We start from the raw sequence: 23294 nt of genomic DNA, 5'->3' as shown, positions 1-23294 counted from the left end.
AAGGAGACAAAAAGGAGGGAGGTTGGTACATTGGAAAGCCGACAAAAATCATTATTCTCTATAAATTGCTTTGACATTGTATAGGCAGTGACCTTCACAGCACTACCAGTTTAATGGCATTTACTTCAGCAGTAGCTGATTTCACTATTAAACAGGGATGCATAGCACAAGATTACACAACTAAATCACTCTTGTAAATATTTAATATCATTGCCTTTCTTTTTTTCCCTTTTAACAAATCACTATCAAAGGCAGAGCACACAGTAGAAAACACATTTATTTATTCTATCCTGGAAAAAGCTTAGTGCTCATGCATTTTATCTATCTAGTTCTCCAAATGACTTTGACACTTGAAAGCCCTTGTGATCAAAACAGTCTGAAGGAAGGCAATTTTGCAACCATTTAAGAACTGATTTCATGCACTGATCAACATTTACCAAACTTGCCTGATGGAATAGCGCAAAGTTTAACCCAGCAGATTGATAGCAAACACCTGAAGGAGAAAATTAGTAAGAAAACTACACTGGTTTAAACAGAAGTACCTTAGGAGACAAAAAGAAAGAAAATCAGACATTATCTCTCCATTCTTCTCTCCTGCCCTCCCCCCAAAGAAAAAGAAAAAAAATCAGTATTTGGGAAGTCAAAGGGAACTGACACTAACAGAAAAAACTCATACTTTTGGCTGACAATACAATAAGCGCATCCACCACATAATACATTCATTCCATTATGGACATACAGTGCAGCACGGCAGGAAATGAAGTGTCCACAGATTTCTCTTAAAATACATCTGGTTTAAAGATGGAGTCAATAGATAGAACAAATAAAGTACAAGAATGTAGCAAAGAAAAATTGCTAATGATGTCTCTAGTATCATATCTAGTAATATAAAATTGATATGCTAAGAAATTGAAATGCTAAGCCTGGAATTGAGTACCTTAAGTATAGCTAGTCATCTTTAAAGAGAGCCTTACGATCTGTACATTCTGATTTTTCCAACTTTAGGAAAAACATTTTTCCACAGTCTGGCATAAATGGTCTGTCACATTGTGGCAAAAATGATACTCTGTTCAAACTGGAGATGATCAATGCCAGAAAGTGTTCTGTATGACAGTATTCCAGGAGACAAATAATGGAAGTTATGCATCTTTTCAGCAATTTAGCAACACAGGAAAGATAAATCAATAGATATTTAGGAACTGAACAAATTCTGGGGAAAAAAATAATTTGGTAAACTGAGGGATAAAAAACAGAGGTAGAGAGCAGCTTGCCCCACATGCCTACAGACTTCATTGAGACTGTCTGCGGAGTAAGACTATCCAAAATAAATATGCGTAGTTGAAAATGGTCAGATAAATATATTATTTGGATGATGGAGTTGGCCAGTCTGGCAAGGCACTGGTGCCTGAAACGTGTGTGCCCTCCGTCAGAGCTGGGAAATGCAAATGCACAGTGATGCTAGGTGCTGCCCTGGATTTTATAAAAGCTTGCAACATCTTTAATGCAGAGCTAAGCGAGAGCCTGTAATCCCTGTGCTGCGATGCAGCAATGTGCTCGCCCCTTGCAGGACAAGCCAACAGCTATGCAAGATCCTTTTATCAACATTCACAGGGCTGGAAAATAACTGTTCACAGTTTGATTCCCAACATTACCGGGTGAACCAAGAATTGCTCAGAGAACTGGCAGCTGAATACACATGTAAAAGACAAAGGTTCTTCAGTGATATTTATTCTAGCCAAGTTTTAATATTTCAAGGCTTATAGCAACTAACTCTTTACATAATCAGATGTAGTTGTCTGATCCCAGCTGGTGATCAGCACATTCATCATCAACCTGGTCATTATTAATATACCAGTAATTAGGGGGGATAAAGGTGTGTGCTTTATAATGCTGGCTTAATACAATTCCACCGTACCTAATAAGACCACAGCTCCTTTTAAAATACAATTATTTTAACGTTCAAATTATACATTTTTGTTACCACCACTAACAACTAACAATCACAGAGCCATATGATTTTAGAACAAATACCGAAATGGGTTTTTAGAGTCTTCAGTAAAAAGAATTTGGTCAACTAAAAGGAACCGTGTTTTGCTTTAGAAATAATCTGACCCATAAGCAGTTCCCCAATCAAACTGTGATTTGAGAGAAAAGCTCGATTAACATGCATGCAATTGACAGAATCAAATCGTAAACACTTACCTACATATATTACATACATTCTTCTTGCTCTACTGTAGGATAGAAAGCGATATCTCAGGCACCACGGTGTGGTACTGCTTGGCAAATGCTACTGACTTTTTTAATCGTGACAACTGTGTACACAAATTCTCAAAGTACCAGTTCTGTTTAAAGCCTTTCCCCACAAAGCAGTGCTGGTAAAGGACCATTTCTATTAAATGCTTTGCAGTCTTTTACTTTAACAAGAGGAGAACCAAGGCCATCACTTAGTGAGAATGATCCAGAATCCCTCAGGTTAATGTTGGAACAGTCTCAGAGCCATATTCTTCCCTGCACTATTTCTTTTACATCAGTGCATTCCCTCTGCTTCGATATCAGTTATACCACAATAAAATCCTTGCAGTGCAGTGAAGAATATGGCTCTTAATACCATTACATCAAACCTCTTGGTATATAAAGCATACCTAGTACGAGATCAAAATCTCACAGAAAATCCTGCTAAAACAGAATTTGGGGACTTTATCCCTGCAGGTACACAACACATTCCCAGGTGCAAACCACCTTTAATTTCTATGGGTTTCACTGGCTGTTTAGGGAACACAGTACCTTAAGCACTGCAACTTGCAGGGTAAGTTGTCTGTAACATAAATTTCAAAACAAAAAAGCTTTGAAAACAACTGAATATGCTACAACCTGTGAGTGCTGGATTCACACCTGATTCCTTGCTCTCTGTAGTGGTATTTTCTATTATCTTCCCTTATTTCATAGCCCACAGTACTGATCTCTATTTGGATGCGTGCACTCAGAACTATCAAGGCTCTTGAAACAAATGTGGAAATGAAAGCCAGCATGAGAAGGAGCTCTAGCTCCATGAAAGAGGTGAGTGTGGCCAAATAAACGAAAGGTAGTGGGTGTCACAGAAATATCAGCAACTGTCAATGGTGCATTGCCAAAATCAGAATCAAAAACCAGAATACTGATGTGGGGGAAATCACACACCATTAGACATGACTTAATAACTGACAGAGTCGATACTGGGTGAGTTATATCAGATGATTTGAGAAAGCATGACCTTCTTCACAGTAATAGTTTTACAACCATTTGTATGGCATGTTATCCACTAATCTCTAGTGAAAACTTTTACTATCTGGTAAAGCACTGCAAACAAGGCTGCTGTTTCTAAGCCCTTACTCTTAATGCATAAGATCCAGCTTACACAGCACATATTTTCTAAACTGTTCAATACCATAATGTTATCACTTTAGTCCACAAAAGGCCACAATGAACCTTAAAACAGGAAACTCCCTTCTTTCACCGGGTTTCATATTTTTGCAGGGCTGTCTGATGTGTGTGACAGGGGTCTATTTCAGTTCCTGATGGCATTATCACCACTTTGCTGCATTACCATAAAGCCCAGGAAATAAGCTATTACCCACCATCACTCCTCCCAAATGTTATCACAGAGAATCATGCATTCACAAAACAGCATTAACTGTGAGAATTAGAGTCCATTTAAACTGCAGCTGTTCCTTCATTCCTAAATAGATTCTTAGATCAAAACGACTGGTCTCGTTACCAAATGTCCCTTTCAACTGGAAGAAGAAAAAGATCACTTTAAAAAATTGTATGTTTTACAGATAACACTCCTTCCCTGTATTATGACAACCAGGTAACATTAAAACGAAGAATTTTTCCAAAAATACAGTGGATGTTTTAGCTTTCAGAATTGTGAGTTGAAATTTTGCCTTCAAATCACATCTGGCAACAGAAATGAACCTGTAATTTTGATTTCCTATTTCTAGTTTATCTCATTTTCAGAATCTCAAGCTTCAATTATTTAAGGGAAAGACATTCTGTTTATTTTTAACAATAATACTAACTCTGCAGTAAGGGCTTTCTTTTAAATACAAAACCTAAAACCTGGATCTAATATACATGCTGGTGTTCCTGTCAGCTCTAAACCCATGCCCTAGAAAAACCCACAACCCTATATTCTGCTATTAACAAAGAAAACATTGCTTTTTATGTTCCATTTCCCTCTCTGCTTCTTTGCCTCTTTGTTACTGTCCGTTGGAAGGACTCCAACCTGCAGGGAAAAAACACTCTCACATCTAAACTGAAAAACCTAAATGCCAGGAAAAGGCACAATGCCTCTTTAAGAGTCAACAGTAAATCAACTTGCCCATAAGAGTGCAATAATTAGCAGTTAGTAGCTTATTAAAAGGATGGCAAAGGCCAAGCTGCCATCTGGGATCTCCAGTTTCTTGTGATTGTTATTATGTCAAGATGTGCAACTTGCATTAGCTTTCATGTCACTGTGCTTGCCCTTACTTTACATGTAAATTTTAATGAAAGATACAGCACTTTAAAAATCAGACGTCCATCAAAAGTGCTATTAGTCTGCCTTTTACAAAGCATATGGCCTGTTTTGCTACCTCTGCATCTCTACACACCACTGAATGCCTTAAATGAAGAAAACAGAGGAAGAAAAAAAAGTCTTTCAATGATATCAATTAAATATTCTCTTTGGGCAGAGTGAAACCTGAGCCTCACTGAAAACAGAAGACTACAATACAGCGTAAGAAGACAATATTTTAGCTCCTGTTTACACACAACATGACTACAATGCCTTTAACTCTCACAGGAATCATTCTTCTTAATAAAAATGAAAGCCAACGAAGAATCAGCTGTTTATTCACACGTTAGAAAGACACAGTTTTAAAATAAGGCAGAAAGAAAGCATGTAAGAAAAAATAAATTACCTGTAATCTACAAAATACTTAACACATTACTAAATATTTTATGCATACACATTATTTGTAAACACACATACTCATATGCACAAACAAAAAATAATTTACCAGAAATGTCCTATTTAATGTCTCATTTGTCTGCCTTCATAAATATATTACAGAGGTGTAAAAAGAAGAATGTTTATAAGACATCTATTCCTTTGCGTTAGCTGATATTCAACATTTAAGTGACCTCATTCACCAAAGTTCGGAAAATGTCATCACCTCTGGAATATAAAGAAATAGGATGAATGCCTTGCAGAAATGTCCCTCAGTATCTTACACTCGAAATTCATCAACTATCAATCATCTCTGATTAGACTTATAAGAGTTACATTAAAATATTTGTTTCTTCCCTAAATAAAATATGAAACCAGCAGGAAAAAACTTACAAAAAATGATTCCAGAAGAATGACGTCTACATTCAAGGGGCCTTGATTCTATCAAAGAGGTTTTACAGATTGGGTATTTGCTAACCATAAAATAAAATGCTTTATTTTTTAAACAGTCATTAAGAGGAAAGTTAAAACTGAAAGTCACCATCCTTATAATAATGCAAGATTTTTTTCCCACCAAAAGGAAAACAAACCCAATACCACACATAGTTTAAAAGTATTAAGGAAATTACTGTAAGTGTAGAAACCAAAAACATACAGTAGTCATATTTACAACCCAAATATTAAGATCTTTTACAGGGCAAAACAGAGCTTAAAAACTACTGCCAAGGCTGGCAAGATGAATGTAGTGTTGTTTTTCCCCTTGTATAATTAGATATTTATAGAGCACAAATGGTTTAATTTGTTACTGATGTTTCACTTCGACATTTGCATAAACTCTTGGCCACTCAGATGGACTTATTCACACTGCTCTGAAATCCTAATGGCATTACTGGTGAAGAAGAACTCGAAATTATTTTCCAGATCAGTAAGGTCCAGTCATTTCCTTCTATCCAAGTCCACAAATGCTATTTTGTTGTTTCTGTGCCATTACCTCCTGGTCAATACTATTGAACAATTCAAAGAAATAACAACCTCACACTGCTCACTGAGAGCAATGCTGAACATTATGAGACTTAAAAGACCGACTTGGGTTAAGAGCAGTTAGGACCAAGGGAGATAATCTGATCTTGCAATGCTGAGAATTGCACGGGGAATTTGCCAGTAGCCTTTGGTTTACACAACATGCATTAAAGAGTCCCACACATGAAATATGTATGTACTCTTTCATTTCTCTCTGAGAATGGAGAAAAAACCTGCTTCATGTTGAAAATGAGTGTACAGCTGTGCAGTTTTTCATCCCAAGCACAGCTACTGATGGAGGGAAGGAGCCCAGTGCCTTAGAGGAGAAGCAGCAGTCTGCAGACTGCAAGGGTGCTATGGAGGTGTCCTGTGCGCACCCAGAAACCAGGCACACCTCACTGTTATTCTTTGTGTCAGAGGGGACGTTTGGGACTTTTCAGTTCTTTGGGCGAATCTTGGCCCACTAAATTCAATGTGAATTTTGCTATTGCCTTCAAGAAGACACAGGACTTCGTTCACCAAAAATAGCAGAGTCCCACCAGGAACACAGCCGATGTCCTCTGGAGGCATGAACCTCAATAGAAGCCAGATCCAAACCAAGAGTGATGATAAAACAAAACCCACTACATATATAAAAGAATGGTGAAAGGTAGCAAAAAGGCAAATTATCATTTTCTTAACAAAGGCTGTCAAGAGAACAAATGATATGGAAGAACGTGACTACACATTAACTCCAGTTCAATAGCAAATTAGAGTTGGATATTTATGATCTCCTTTGGTACCATTTACTTGTGGGGGAGTGTTAGGGAAATAAACTCAATATAATTGTTCCTTAATTGTCAATTCCTCTCCAGAAGAGAAGTCGTATTCAGCAATTCATGCCAAACTAAATAAAAGTCCTCCCTGCTCATCATGCATTTACCTCATCTCCGCGACCAGTTCCATACACCTAATAAAAACACAAACAATGCATATATACTCAGTTCAGGTTAAAATACAAGTGGTACCCAGGTGCTTTTCTGTATCTCGACTGCTCCAGCCACTACCCCAGAACACCTACACTTTATCTTCTTCAGCTTTCCAGGAACTTATTAAAAAAAAAAAAAAATCTCCTGAACTTTTTAAGAAGGATAGAAGCAGAAGAAGCCTATTTACTACAGTAGAAGCAACTAAAGGAAGACTTGTTTCAAATTATGAATGCAAGGTCACAGACTGCTATACATTGTGAAGAGGTTTTATGAAATCAAATACATCATATCCTTTGGATACATACATGGCATGAGACAGAGCGGCTGCCAGTTTTTACTAAAAACTACAAGAATGCCAAAAAATATGAACCTTCCAGGTACAATCACTAAGGCATCTGGTACCACCTTCTCTATGAGCTAAAGGCCATGTGTGGGTTCAACATTACACTGCTTGAGCCCTCTGAAGGTAATACCATTTTTCATACAGAGTGATGGTTCTCTGATGAAGTCACTTGCTATAACTAGAGATAAAAACTATACATAGCTGGGAAGTGAAACAATATTTTTACTCAATGACACAATAAATTAAGTTTCAGTGCATATGAGTTAATTGTGGACTATATATTATAATCCTCATTCCTACAGGCTCAACTGGGAGTTTTGCTTTGGAAAAGACTTTCAGTTTAGTCCCACATAGATTGGCCTGCAGCACAAATGCCACCCGAGAAAAGAAGGGGGCAACATGAGCTAACATCACACCATACAAAACTCGCCCTGATCTACACTGACCCTTAAATCACACTAAGCCATACATCAGCTAACTCAATTATTGGCAGCTGTGTTGAGGCACAGTAACATTTTGTATAGTGTGCTTAGAGCTTTAGGTTCTCACATTTTTTACAGTGTATGTGATTATTACATTCTGATGTTCACCTCTTGCTAAGAAGATAGCTCTGAGTACAGCTTATGTATTATCCTCCACCACCCAACTTTGGATAGAATAGAAAAGCTATGAAATTAATTATTGGAATATTTTTTCAACCTCAAAACAGAACCAATAATATTGATTACATGATGCACCCCATCACAGAGAATCCAACAATACAAATTTGATAGAAGGAGGCAGGGCATCAGAAGGAGGAATCATACAAAGAGACAGTGTTTAATATGCCATTGTGCTCCCCAGAATTCAGGTATTACAGGAGGAGTGATCACTGGGCAGAGACTGCTTGTGCCTCAAAGGAAAGTTATTATGAACAAATCCTCTGAGCTCTCATATCCTCCCAAATTCATAGTAGTACAATTAGTCATTTCATCCCCCAATGCCTTATTGGCATGGACACACCCAACATCCTCCAACGTGTTCAAATCATGTTGATCAATAGATCAGATTCTTCAGCAGTGTATTTGCTGAAAAGGAGTAAGCCTTAGCATAATAAAACCTTTTAAACTCTCTATCTTATTGGAAAATAGGACAAAGAAATGGATTTTCCTCGAGCAGTGCTTATAATTTATCAATTAATCTTCACCATTCCCTCCAGTCCAACTGGAGACCCACAGCAAGTTTGCAGCATTTTGCCTTTTTGACAGTTTTGATTAGGGATGGATGACTGCCCTCTGCATGCTAAAGATAGATAGGTGTGAACTGCTGAAGAACAAGCTGGAGCCCCAGAGCAGCCTTACATGCCCTGTGCTGTGCTGAGCTGCAAAGGCAATGGACCTCTCTGTTTAGCAGTGCTGATCACTTCTGTTTCCTCTGCAGCTTTTTGCAACTCGGTTTCTCTTTGAAAAACACCTTTTCACTAACAGAGAGGATGGGAAGCAGAGCTGGGGGAGAAATGATAGCCCAAAAGACCTCCGTCGTTGAAGGGTACTGGACAAGCCCAGGTCCTGCTTCCACCACTGCCAGTGCCAAAATTCCCAGCAGTAGCATCACTCCAGTGCAAGAGAGTAGGCAGGACCAGCTCACTGGCCTCTGGCTCTGTCTTCAACTGAACTGACTGTCGCTTTGCACCCCAGCGTCACCAGCTACAGAGAGCCTGACACTGCCACAGCCCATACTTAGTGTGAACAGGGAGAAAATAACATCTGTTAAGACGGCCTCAAAGCATTCATCTTAATAAATATTTCTTCCATAATTCAATACAAAACAAAAGATTGTTAAGAGACTTTTAAAAGTAAAGGCATTAAGTTCCAATATGAACCACATTCATAAAAATACAATTTGTCCGTTGACAAACAAACATTTTACAAGCAATGAAGTCTTAAAAAGAATGCAATCTCTACCTTTACTTCTACCTACAGACAGGAAGGTGTGTGTCCAGTTAAGAGGAGGAACAAGAGGGGTGTCCGTCATGGAGGAGGCAAAAGAGAAGAGAAGGAAGAAACATAAAAAACAGAAAATTATGTCACTGGCCATACTTACAAAAACAAGAAAACAAGCATATTTATGTAGCAGCCAAACCCAACAAAACACAATGTCAAGGGAAAAACGAGAGAGACACCACAACTAAAGCACAAAGCAAGGCTTAAACAACTGACAGTACAACCAGCAACTGCCTGGTTAAGCCCTTTGGCTTTAAGTTTTTTCTACTGAGAAATGCAAACCTCTCTCATGCAATAGCATGCCAGTGATATGCCTCATTCCACTTCAAATTCAAAACGGCAAGGGAAACAACAGAGTAGGACAGGAAAAAAATAAATCTCATGGTAATATATTTGCTAAATATATTTCATCTACCAGAGCTAATGTATTTGTATATAATGTTGACATTGCATATTTACTCACACATATACATTTACATATTTTATATCCATCATATTTTTATAGAGAGTAAATATTTACCAAAAAGGAATATCTGTGAGTTGGTTGGCAAGAAAAGAGAAGCCACTATTCCCTGATGCGTCATGGATAAATAAGGGTGGCTAAAGTTGCCAGAAGCCAGTAGTTTTCACATTTTTTTGCCAGGCAAGGGAGTATAGAAAGGGCTGATGACAATCATACAGACCTGAACAGGTCATGCAAGTCTTCATGAGCCAGCTGGGTTGCAACTTGTAATCTAAACGGCCAAGTGCATCTGTTTATATAATACAGTGCTAAATCACAGACTGCTACAAAGATATGTTCAGTGTTACTGAGATTGAAAGTGGCCATGAAAGTTCACTGTCCTGATCACTCCCAACATGCCATCATCCTTCCTCTGTCAATGGCTTGCCATACTCAGCTGCATCCTGAGCAACTAGGACATCTGAAGGGACCTGTCTACTGGATGCTCCCTCACCAAGCACAACCTCCAAGCCATGAGCCCAGCTGAACAGTAATCCCCACAGTAAGTGGGGACAGAGAAGGAGCTCAACGCTACCCAGAGCTTAGCCAGATGCTCCACATGCCAAATACCATGGCCTTGACATGCACTCATAAAGAGCCCTGTTTTCCTACCTTTCCCACCACATAAGGATGCTAAGCAGTACAGAAACTGAAGAGTGAGCCCCCACTTCACTTCTGATGATTGTTTCCTAAGCTTTCATGACCTCAGAGCAGACATCTGCCTTGAACTACAGAATAAAAACTGATTATGTCCTAAGCCTCTCTACATTTCCCTGAGATACATAGAAACTATGTCTCTTTTTTTCAAGTACCGAATTACTCTTGAGCCTTCACAGGCACTACATTCTATCTTATTAACTCTTTGGACTGTCTAACTTCAGATAAGTGTTCACTTAATGGCAAAATCACTATTGTGTACACCTAGTCTAGGAAAGCCTCATCAGGCTTTAGTGTCAAACTCACATTTTCTCCCCACAGACAAAGAGTTGGTCTGGTCTTCCTAGTGCACCATGTACACACTCCTTGCATTAAGTCTTCAACCATTTCACTCCTGCATTCGCAAGACTAGAATGCATCACCAGAGCTGCTAACTCCTCACTGTGTACCCATGTCAGCAAGACACTGACACTATCTGAGGAAAACAGAATCATCCCTCTCCTCACCTCGCCTCTCCTCACCAGCTTCTTGCTCCACAGTCCCATAGTGCGAAATGGGACTAATGATCCCATCATGTCACAGCCAATAGATCTGTAACACAATCCAGGCTGAGATATTAAAATGTGAACTCTGATACAGGCCTAGATCCCATTTGTAGCCCAACCTGGGGTTAGCTTTGTTCTTTTTCTAAACCAATTTACTCTGTGCATATTTGAATATTTTAAATTGCAGACACAGGACTTACAGGCCATTATATGCAATTTTCCTCAGGATTCATAATGAGTTAGGGTCATGCCATGAGGGCTATTAACATATTTTTTGTAATAATTGCACTCTTAAAAATAAAGACCAACACTGAGGTCTACATTTACTGGGCAGAAGTGGGAGTCATTACAGCTGGCACCACAAGAAAGAAATGGCAAGATAAAATAGTTGGTGGGATGCATGGAAGGGGGAAGCATACCTCTTTAGTGTCCATGGAATCATTTCATGCTCCCTCCTGGGCACCTGAGTCCCAGGCTGACAAGTAGCCATGGCTCATGGGACACAAAGGCAAAAATGCAAATGGCTTGACGGGCACCCAGTAGGCTTAGTTGCTTTTGTCATGCAAAGCCCAGCTCAGAAAAGCAGCAGGGACAAAGCTCTTTCATGATCAGTGACTGAAACAAAGAGAAAGTCAAAGGACTTACCTTGTTCACCCATCATCAGGTGTGAGAGGCCTTTGAAAAAGAGAGAGAGAGAGAGGAAGTAAGAAAAAAAGAACAAAACAGAAAAAGAAGCAGCAATATCCATGCACACTGGTCACAGTCCAATACCTCTCAGGATTGGAGCTCGCATACTTGAACTAGACCAAGTATGGGTGCAGCACACAGGGCACACACATATGCAGGTGCTGCTTTCTACACTGAGCAGAAAAGCATCTGTCACAGGTAGAAAAAACCTGCTGGTAGTTGCAGAACTGTGTTTGAGGTTCATCATATCCCTTGGGGAGTGACTCCAGAGGCACTGCACACCAGTATGGCTAAATGGGCTAGGAAAGCCAAGGTCTGCAATGGGGCTCTGCAGGGAGCATTTGCTCCTCTGGAGAGCTACAGAAATAACTTCTCCTCAGCTCAAGATTTAAAATTCAAGGCTGCAGTGGTCAGTGAAAGGGAGGCCATGATCCCACCAGATCTGCTTCAGATGAAACATCTGGGCTAAATGCATACACACACACACAAAGCTATCCTCATTCTTGAACATGGTGGCTTCAGCATGTATTTTTAGGAGTTGATCAACACTGCTCACACTTACTAATTAGACACCAGTACACCAGACCTGGCAAGGACTAAAAAAAAAATTACCTGTAACCTATTTTTAATACTACTGCATTTCCTTTCTGGGAAGAACTGGAGATTCGACTTCTGAGGACAGTGTGTTACTTTATGGCTCTATAGCTAAAGCTACTCTTTCATTTCATAGTTCAAGGTAAAGCCAGAAAGCAGCACAGCCCCCCTCAGCAGTGACAGTCACTGTCAGCTCCGTAGATGGGGCTGTGGTGGTCACCTGGGCTGCTCGAGTCCCTGTCCGATAACTCTTTCTGACATAAACCTTGTTTGTTTCAATTAAAATCCATTTCTAGTCCCAATTTTCAAATATGTTTACTGTACAACTGTATTCATACAAATATCATTTAGATACTATTGTATATATATACATGCCCAATCCATTAAGCATCAGCTGACCCATTAGTTAATTTTGCGACACATGATATCACAGAACTAACATACACAAAAATTGAGTCCTACCCACTCAAGCCATGAGTGACCCCTTTCATACTTGGTTCCCTGACCAAGTTCCCTTAGTTTGATTCCTTCTCCACATCTCCTGCCTCTCACAGCACTTAGTATGGCAGGGATTTTGATACACACATACACACGCACACACCCATCTTAAGTCAGTTTATTAATCAAACAGGGCTGTGACTTTTTTAATTTCACGGAGGTCAAATGAATTTATTAGAATGAGAATTTTGAACAAGCAGCATGCTGAGTTTGAATTTGTTTATTTCTCTGTCTTTTATACTTTTCCTTTGCATCTGCTGGAGAAATCTAAAATCCAGATCATCCTAAGAATATGTTCACTCACAGAGAACTCCAAGCCAGATAAGGGGATTAATAATTGTACAGTCTAAGGAATGTAAATATCTTAATGTTCTTGAAGATTATTGTGGATTTAGAAAAATAATCAGAAACGCAACATAGGTTTAGATTTTTAGGTTTTTTAGCTATAAATAAACATAGCAGACTTGATACTGTAGGACATATTTCTGGTCTAAATTACAAGATATAATTTCACTGAATCATTTTGCTCTGCTAGCAGAGTGGGTTGAATTTGTGTCTCTATTTATGGCCACTGACCCCATCATTTTTGATAGGCAAATCTTAGGTCTGTCCAAATGGGCACTTGAAAGTCACTATGAAAGGCACTGTAAAAGACGAGAAGACAAAAGTACAATTTTTAGGACCTACAAAGCACAGAGTCGCTGTAGCAATGATGAAAAAGGAGAAAAGGCAAGAAGGTGGCAGTATGACATGCAGCTGAAGGTGGCCGAACAGCGAGTGGACATCAGACCCAGAGCAGAGATAGGAGTCCCAAGCCCTCAGCCCTTGTACACTGTGGGGAAGGAAAGCCATGGCTAAGAGGCACAGCACCAACAGGTGCAGCTGCTGGGGATGGCGGGGGCCTTGTCCACTTGGGAAAACGGGACACTGACAAAGAGAAACCTCCAGATAGGTTTCAAAGCAAGAGCCTGCATTAAACACCCTGAATCACATCGTAAGAAGACCCCTCTCTCCACCAGCCACAGAGGAGCTATAAAAATCTCAAAATGTCAGGAATGTCAACACCCCTTTTGTCCTTATCCCTGGAAGGCCAACGCTGTGTGCTCTATCTGTCAGGCGCATCAGCCAGGTGCAGCCCAGAACCCTTCACCTGCAGTCCAGGAGTGAGCGCACCCCAAATGTACCCACCATTTTAGCCCCTGGTTTGGCCTTGGTTCAAATGCCTGCGAAAGAAAGTCTCTCTAAGAAATGTTCTGACTCTTTTGCTTCTTGACAAATTTGAAATACAACAGCAGCTGTGGTATTGTATGTACCTCTTGATCTTCTAGTCCCAACTGGACAAAGAAAGTAGGGAGATTAATGAAAAATAATGCCCCCCCCCAAAAATGCTACTTTTTCCTTTTTAAAACAGGAAGAAAAAGGAGGGTGGACTTGGAGATATAGCAAAATAACCATATTATCTCTTAAGTTGTCCATCGACACAGATCCTTATTTTAACAAAGAGAACACCAACAGAATTCTAGATTCATTATTAGATAGAATAATAATATAAATAATGAAATAACATATCAGCTTTTCTCATCTGAAAATTTTCCTCCCTTGCAATTTAAAGTAGGAGTGAAAATGAGTGTATTTATCTCCAACAAAATGTCATTAACAACCAAAACCTTCAACCATTGAGATCTAAAATCTGTGACATTTGCAGCATGTGTAACAAAGGCCCCAAATTAGCGATAGTAAAATCAACACAGAAAATGTGAACTGACATCATTGTCTCACCTTTACATCAGTTTCAAGATATGACAAGACACTAAAACAATTTTCAAATCATAAAAGTTGAAGTCATCTCAAGGTGGCATGGGGTAGCACTTGCTACTGGACTACAATAAATGAATAGGGCATCCAACAAACAAATGCAAGAGGTGTGAGAATTGTTCAGACCTGCAAACTAGACCAGATTTTGCCAGAACAGAGGGGACACCTATCACCATGCTATTTGGGCATCAACCATAAAGGCCAGCAAAGCTTTCAGCAGGGTCAGGATGCTAAATGAACTCATCAGGCCCCAAAGCACGTTATTCACATATACAACCATTGTTTGTGCCAATAGCCATCCCATTCCGGGGGAATCCTGTAAGAAAATCTGAGTTTCCAGATGAAACATGCTTCCCTTTTAATCTTAGATTTGTTCAACAAGAAACCCTGATTAAAGCCTCAGAGCTGCAAACCCAACCAGTGTAGAACTGGGAAAAGGTTGACACAAACCTGCACGAGCCACAGTGGTCAAGGGGTTGTGTGCTTTTGCTAAACCAATCTAGTCATTCTTATAATAATGGGCTGGGCACTGTTACGGTAAGTAGGCAGATGAAAAACTCTCTAAGACTCAATTAGGAGTTTTAGAAAGCAGGCATTCTTTATTGCGGCGCCGGGTGCACAGGGGATCGCTCCACTAGGTGGAGCGATCTATTCCACCCCTGTACACAGAGCTTCAAGGATTCCTTTCATCTATGGAATGTCCAGTCTGCAGAACATTTAGTTACTTCGCTTCAACAAAGAAAACCGTATGTCTCTTTAGTATTTCGGTATCGGCACAACTGCTGCCCAATAAAAATGGTGGGTAGCAAGTGCTCTGGAAAAGGTTTAGGAAAACCTCAGAATAAACAGCTTATCTGCCTGCAAAAAAATTTTATGTCTAAGTAAGTCAGGAATCTGGTGACTTGCTATTCCTGAACTTCAAACGTGAGTGACAGTAAGGAAAAGCGCACGGCTTCAAAAGAAGGCTCTCAACAGGTTTCTTAGATAAGAATAAGCATCTGCTTGTGGTCAGCCTCTGGAGCCCCAGCTTCTTCAGACTTTCAGCAGTAACGTGAAGAGAAAGTTGCCTCCTTCTTCAGAACATTGGTTTGTTGTTAAAATAATATGTCCATTGCTGAGGGCAGACAGACATATAAACTCTGATCTCTGGCCATGATTTACGCCTTCCACAACTGACTTTTCCCATTTAGGTCTGGGAGTTTTTCTGATATTTCTTTAACTTACTACCAAATCAGTATTATTTTCTTAAAGGTTAATATTAATCTCCCTTGATCTCAAAGTAACATTTCAAAGAAGAACTACATTTTTTTTTTAAATTGTGAACCATCTGCTTTCTATATCAAAATAGTAAAATTAAGTGGCTTTAATTGTACAAAGTATCAAGGGCCAACACTGGATTCTTATGAAGCCAGAAGGACATTTTTAAAAGTAGCTTCAGAGTACAATGATATGAAAGAGCAATGTAGTTAAACAGCAGTTCTCATCTTTAAGGATTTACTAGGGGCAATTCTCAGGGTGGAGGAGAAAATGAAGAAAACCTTGGAGGCAGTTTGAACCTTGCCCCCACTGCCCCACCACCACCACCCCAGCACCACATTTGGGTACTTAGCACTTAAAATGGAAAAATAAAGCCACAAAACCTAAGAAGGTGGGGAGAGCACAAAACACAGCTGAGAGTGACAACTGATTGCAGCAACAAAGGAAGATGGAGTCCTTCATCTAGTTAATTATAGCTTGTCCCGCATTACTGGGCCCATGCTCTGGGGGTGTGCACGTGTGCGTGGGTGTGCATGCACTGCTGAATTGCTCTGCTAAGGCGGGCAGCCTCAGTATTGCCCTTTTAATGATGCTGCCAGATGATTAGCCCAAAAGCTCTTAATGAATGGGAAGAGAGACTGCCAGGCAGCAGCAGCAGCCCAGCTCTCCCCAGAGGCAGGCTTGCCCACAGTGGATCCTTTCCTGGGTATCAGGCTCCATGACCCATTCAGACAATAACAGGGCCAGCTGCAATGTATGTCTGAGGCAGGGCATCGTGGCCTCTGGTCCAGGATATACATGCAAATCCTTTATGGCAGAGCTGAAGAAAGAAATCATGCAAACCAGGGATTCTTCCAAAAATAAAATGACATCTACTATAGAGAAGAGCACTCTGATGAGTGATGGAGTCTGTTGTTTACACGTCCTTTCCTAATTTCCTAAAACTAGTAACTCCTTGAGAAATAAGCTTTTTTGTCTCCTCTGAGCCTCCTACCCTAGCTCCATCAGCAGTTCCCTTTTCTAGTTAGGGAGGAAAGCTGACAAGTCCCTCATCTCCCATGTGGTCCTTCTTAAAATAGGCATCTTGAGGTTTTCTAAAACCCAAAGACCAAGGAAGACTCCCTAAGAGACCCCATGTACCAAAAAGAGGGCATTCCAGCAGGGCCAAAGGATGGGACTCAGAGGAAGAAGCAAAACCCTTGTCTTGAGAGATGTGAAGAATGGATGAAGAGGAAAAATCATTCTGAGACCTAGTTCAGACCTTTTACCTGCTAGACAGGTCAGCTTTGCCAAGAGGATGACCTGATTCCTTGGCTGCTGGCATACATGGTGCCCATTTTTTCTAACTGGGCAAAGCAGTAGCACAGGCTGGGGAGCAGTCATTTTTGTTTGATTCAACCATGATATGCACAACAGCCAAGGGCTCCTCGCAGGCCCCAGCAGTGAGGCCAGCCGGGAGTGCAGTTTTGTTATTGTAGCCGGAGGCCCACTTCCAATCCAATTACACACAACAGCTGTGCTAGCTCCTCTTTTCCATCCCCTTTGCTTCCTCTGCTATGTAATTCCAGGATAGGTTTTGTCATTATTGGGGGCAGTGAGTCAGGGTGAGTGGCACCTACCCTGAGTGATCAAAGGAATAAAAGCATGAGGTAGAAGCCGAAGAGAAAGTCGTTTACCCCAATATCTATGAGCAGAAATAGTGATCAAACCATACTATCTCCTTTCCCCCATGGCAAAAACAGTATTCTGACATTGCACATGGCATATTCCTAGAAGTATTCACATAGCGAGGGCTACAAACATGGTGGTGTTTGAAAACATGAAAATAAACGTGCAAGTGTTCACAAAGATGGCCACACGCACAACAGAACGTGTGCAGGTAGCAAGACCTGAGGGTGAATGCATTTTATGGCTGACCCATAAGAAGATGTGTATCACTGCAAATCAGAGCACCTGATCAAGTAGGTGCACAAGTTGGGAAGAGGAGAACTGTTAGGCATGGAATGGAACGCTTCAGCTTGGAAAAGACATCTCTGAAAATATATATGATAGAGGTAAAATCCCAAATAATACAAAGCAGGTGAACAGGGAATATTTTTTTTTCCCTATTTGTCAGAACACAAGGAGTAGGAGTCATGGAATGAAATTCTAAAGTAACAGGTGTAGAAACAAGTGAAAGAAAGTACTTTCTGCATTTGAATGATTAAACAATGGGACTTGTTATCACAGGATACTGTGGAGTTAAAAAATATAAGTGGATTAAGAAAAACAAAGACTGGACACGTCCAGAGAAAATATGTCCATCAATGACTGTACAACACCACGATTCGGATGCAGTGTCAGGTCAGAAAATCCTCAAAACAGTGACTACCAGAAACGACAAAGGTATATCAAGACAAGACCAATGCTAATGTAGTTTCTTAAACTTCTTCCAAAGCATCTACTTTCTTAAAAAGATGCTTCTGGGCTAGATGAATTCTTGCTCTGACCCCAGTGATCACTACTGCCATATTGTTGTTAATGGGTGTGCATGGAGCTGAAAAACATTTGCATTTCAGTGCAAGAGAATCCGATCTGGGGACAGTGTCCGTGCAAAGGGCATGCAAGAATGAAAACAACGGTGGTACCTATGAGGAAGAACATAAGCCTGTACAAACTGGTTTCAAACACCTGTGTGAGTGGCACTGAAGATATGGCATGGGTGGATTCTTACTCTGACCTAGTAACTTCTGCAAATAGGAAAGTTCAGATGGGCTGAAACACAATTCACACATTTTCGTGCCCAAGAAGCAGAGTTCAGCTTCAAGGAAGCAGAAGCCAGCATACAGGTACTGCTTAAATGACCCTATGACATGGAGTTAGGGAGACAGACTAAAACAGCAGCCCTGAGATGAAGATGGGAAAGGAGCATTAAAAGATGGAGTTTGAAAGATTAAAGATCTGGATCAAAAAAGTGCTAGTATGCTTGTGCCTTCAAGCATCTCTGTATCCTTATGAAGGAGTCGTTCAGGCAAAAAAGGACTAATTTTTCCTCAGGGCCCCAACTAACTAGGTCATTTCTATTGGGTTGTGTCCATTCAGTTACACGCAAACTCTAGCCAGCAGTAAAATCATGACAGCAAAATGTCCAGAACTTCATCTCTTAGCCTCCTCCCCATGAATATCTGAAGATCTCTCCCAATAAGCGTGGCATGAATAAGAAAAGCACTGTTTAAACTTTGACACCCCCAGGTATCAGTACCAGTGCCAGTCACCATAGTATCAAGGACCCATATTTAGTTCTTTCTCCTGCATATATTCTTCCACTAAAAAAACCTAAGCGAGACAGAAGCAAATCACTTGCTCCTTGATCTACTGGTCTTTTACCAACAAGAGAAGTTATTTCTCCTCTACACGACACAGCGAGTCAGTGACCCAGCTGCGTACAGACAGCAACAGTCCCAACTCCAGGGCCCTGCTCTAAATACTTGACTTTGCTGCTTACAATGTGGTGTTGCTATTTTGTGACCAGGGACATAATATTTGCAGGGCAGCTGGGCTAACATCTGACAAACTCCTTTCATTTGTGAAATAAGCCAGATGGGATCTTCAGTTGGCTCTTGAAAGGAGTGTAGCACACCAGTCCCTGTTGCCGGAGTACCCTTTCGTCACAAGCAGAGACCTTGCAGCCAGGGAAGGCTCATACTACACATTTCTGTTTACTTTGAACAAGACTAACTTCTTTGCACCTTGCAGGAACTGTGCCCAGCAGAGCCCTGTGGTCCCCACTGCTGCCAGCCCCAGCCTATTCACAGCTACCTTCTCTTACTGGGGAATTAGTTCTAACCAGTGTATTCAACAATAAAAAATATTCAGTTAATCAATGGGCTCTTTACAGCCCTTCTGCTGCCTGTGGGTAAATAGTTACCACTAGCTCATAAAATCCCTAATTTGTCTCGCAGTGGATGGTTAAAGTAACCATTCTGACAGGGGCCTGGAGTTCTGTCCTCACGATACAGATAGCTGGATGGCCAAATAGGAAGAAAGCCTCTGCACAGCCAGGCAGAGTGGAAGTGCACACCCATCCCTCCCAGTGGTCCTCGTCACTGCCGTGTCACGCATAATGCCAGTGTCCTCCCCAGGGGGAGCTGAGCAGAGGGATTATACTGCCTAGGAGTAAACAGTTACAGAGCCCGATAATGGGGTGTGGGTAATTGTCAGACTGAAAACATACAGATGAGCGCAAGAGTACATAGAAAAGTGCATTCACGTGTGACCAGAAATCCACGTGAGAAAGCACACAGCAGTCCTGAGAACAAGAACACGTGTATGAGCGATGGGGAGAATAAAAAATGCACATCCAAGCATATAAATTATGAGAATAAGAGGGCAGTGGGGCAGAAGAGCCCATTCAGAGAGCAGAAGGATGGACTGCTCCAGGGTGCCCACAGTAACAGCACCATGGTCCTCTCCTGGTTGTGCCACCTCTGCTTGGGCCTGTACTAGTGATGCCGTCATCCCCTGCACACTGTGCAGGCCTTGGAGATGTCCCTGATGTTGTTTGAGGCAACACTCATTCGTGGCATATCATGAGTCCTACTGGTAGAGCATAGCAAGGCCATGCCTTCCCAATTCAACCATCCTCCTCTGCCACAGACACCAACAGCTTCAGGTTGTGGTGGAGAGACCTGTGACCTTGAGCCCTTGGTGCATGTCCTGTCAGATTCTGCCAAGATGAGAGGAGACAGGAGTTCCAGGACACCTCAGACTGGGGCAGAGAAGGTACATGTTCAGCCCCGTGAGTCACTGAAAAGATTCAATGTTATGGTTGACAGAGCCTTTCTTTCCAAGGCATGCCAGGCCACATTTGCCATTTGGCCACTTCCATCCCCATTGCTGCCAGCTGAGATGCGCACAGAATGCAAAGGACCTCAGCAGAACAAAAAGGGGGCTGACGAGAGAAGCCAAAAGGCTAAATATGCAGGGAAATTACCCGACTGGCTGGCCCTCACTGCGTCTCTCTGAAGTGTTTCACAAAATCTGATTATCCAAGTGTAGAAAAGAAGCAAATTGAATGGAGAACTCATTCCAGGTTCAGGTCAGGTTTAGCAAAAGTCATGCAGAAAGCTGAGAAGGAAAAGAGCTTTGACTCTCCCATCATCCCACTCCAGCCAGGGCAATGCCAGCTGCTTCCCTGGGCTCTCATTTCCATTTCACATAATGATAAACCAGGTGGAGCTGCCTGAGCGTGAGGTAAAAATTAGTTTCTTAAGCTTCAGTGGCAACAGGATGTGGACTACAGCGTAAGGTGATCTAGTTCAATTAACTCTTGTAGCTGAAGTTGGGGGACTCAGATCCTTTTGGCAATGAGAGAGCAATCTGAAGAGCGAGGTTTGGAGTTCTCTGTGGTAAAACACTTCCTTGTGGAAGAACCCCCCAAATAAACAAGCACATAAAACACACATTCTTTTTTCCTTTCAAATGAATCATTTGTGTCCTGTCAGGAATTAAAGTTTTGATACCTAAATAAGATCACACATTGACATTCGGCCAGAAAGATACTCATTGGTTTTTAAAACCTAAAATAAAACAACAACAAAAAGACCCTTTGTTAGTGGAAATGAAACTCAACAGGTTATCAGTGGGACTAGCAAATGGAGTAGACTGCAGTAGGAGAAGGAAAATGACTGAACTAGATTTGTATGCCAGGCTACACACAGATGTATCAGAAATAAACTCTATATAACGCAGTGTTCAATGCCAGGTAATTAGCAATGCAAGCAACCATTTTTAATGTAATTTTCATTCAGAAAACATCCCTTTAACTGACCAACACAATGTAATCTCTGAAGAGGGAAGTTTGTGACCTTTGCTACTATGAAGCCCTCCTTTTAGCAAAGACTTTGCAATCCAGACCCTGTGATGTCCAGTATGAAGATTTGTTCTGTACGCTTTCAGGAAGAAGGATGAGATTTCTGCCTCTGGTAACTGCCCACCACCACTCCTTAAAGAGCAGCCTTTCAGCTCAGCAAAAGCAACACTTACCTGGAATATGACTGACATCTGTCGAGGTGTTTTCATGGCAAGCAGAAGGGAGAAAAGGAAAAGAGAGAGAGAGAAGAGAGAAAAGCCATTAGAGATGCACACAGCAACTCAGCATCCTTGCATGGAAATCAATTTCATGCAAAACCAGAAGTAGGTTTGTTTGAAGGCCATCCATCTGCAGCCAAGCACCCAGCCATGCAAGGGAGGAGGCACTGGCTCCTTCTCCACTGTGCATGTAAAAGTGAATCCACCATCATATCTGTCCGGAGAGAGATTTCCTGGAATCAGATAGACCCAAGCCACGTCAGTTCCTGTAAGAATATTGGTTAAAATATTCTACTGTTTTTCACACACAAATGCAAAAGAAACAAACAAAAAACCACCTGCCTGCAGTAGGTTTCTATTGCACATAAATTCAAGCAAGTTTTCAGAAAAAAGAAAAGAACCTGCTCCCCTTTTACGAGGGGCCATGTGAATTTATGACCAGGTGCAAGACACTCAACATAGTCCCAAAGTCTAGAAGAGAGCCCATTCCTTTTCATTCCTCCTGCCCATCATTCCCAAAACAACATCCTTCATTGCAGACAGCAGCAGGGGTGGGGGAGAAGGAGTGCCAGAGGCTTGCATGTCCCACATGTCTTTTCACAAGATGTTGAATTCAGACCAAATGTCATTCAGCATTTTTCCTCTTTGTGACATAAGACCGCTTTTCAGAATCAATCACATAAATCCCAGAATAAATTAGCCCTTTAAAAAAGAGAGGAGCAAGACTATGTAAGTGATAGTATCGACCACAGAAAAGGCATATCTTTGAAGGTAGTGTCTGTTTTGGGCAGAGCCCACCAATCCCAGCGAATGTACTTTACAAAAATGCCTCTCATAACTTTTTTAGCATCCCAAGTTTAGTCTTGCTTTGAATAGCTACACTTATCATAACACCATGAGAGAGGAACCCGTGAAATCTCATGGGATTAGACTTATATTTTCTTATATTTATTAGACAATATTTTGTCTAGGAGCATGACATGCTGGGTGCTTTGGCTACACACCAAGGTCTAAGAATGTATTCTCCTTCCCAGAATATCCCCTCCAATTTCCATCAGTATTCCCCCTTCCTGTCCAAACCAGCTGTGTTGCTGTGAAACTGGTGCCACTTGTCTTCCCGAGACACTTGCATTTCAGTGGTGAGTGATTCCTGTGCATGTTGCTTTTTGTTTATCACTTTCTGATGCTTTTTGTTTATCACTTTGTAATGGCTCCAGAATCATTTGAGGAAAAGTCCCTGTGGTACATCACACGTATATCAAGCCATCCTTCCCTAAGGAGGTAATAACCCAAATAAAACAATGCACAAAGAAGGGAGGGACTGTTGCATCAACTCATTTATTTCCATAGCTTCTACTAAACATATGTGTCAGATCTGATGAGTG

At 41.0% G+C, this 23294-nt stretch overlaps 1 protein-coding gene across 17 annotated transcripts in view; it reads right to left on the bottom strand.

Annotated features, from left to right (window-relative positions):
* Nucleotides 1-23294, bottom strand: part of NRXN3 (neurexin 3) — a 1062297-nt gene that overhangs the window by 954343 nt on the left and 84660 nt on the right. For 16 of the 17 annotated variants that reach the window (XR_012995937.1, XR_012995938.1, XR_012995939.1 and 13 more), the window contains exons 3-5: nt 21865-21882; nt 11635-11664; nt 9247-9258 (exon numbers count right to left, since the gene is read on the bottom strand). Coding sequence is in view for 14 of the 17 variants with exons in the window: in XM_076345216.1 (XP_076201331.1) it covers nt 9247-9258; nt 11635-11664; nt 21865-21882 (60 nt within the window). In the remaining 3 variants the exon portion in view is untranslated. Of the gene's footprint in view, nt 1-2202; nt 2231-9246; nt 9259-11634; nt 11665-21864; nt 21883-23294 lie in introns of those variants that run through there. The other variant, XM_076345206.1, reaches the window with a different exon arrangement.

This window comes from Aptenodytes patagonicus, chromosome 7 (genome assembly GCF_965638725.1).
Source record: "Aptenodytes patagonicus chromosome 7, bAptPat1.pri.cur, whole genome shotgun sequence".
Taxonomy (NCBI): domain Eukaryota; kingdom Metazoa; phylum Chordata; class Aves; order Sphenisciformes; family Spheniscidae; genus Aptenodytes; species Aptenodytes patagonicus.
The sequence above is the reverse complement of the archived record's forward strand: the minus strand, read 5'-3'. Positions and strand labels throughout refer to the sequence as shown.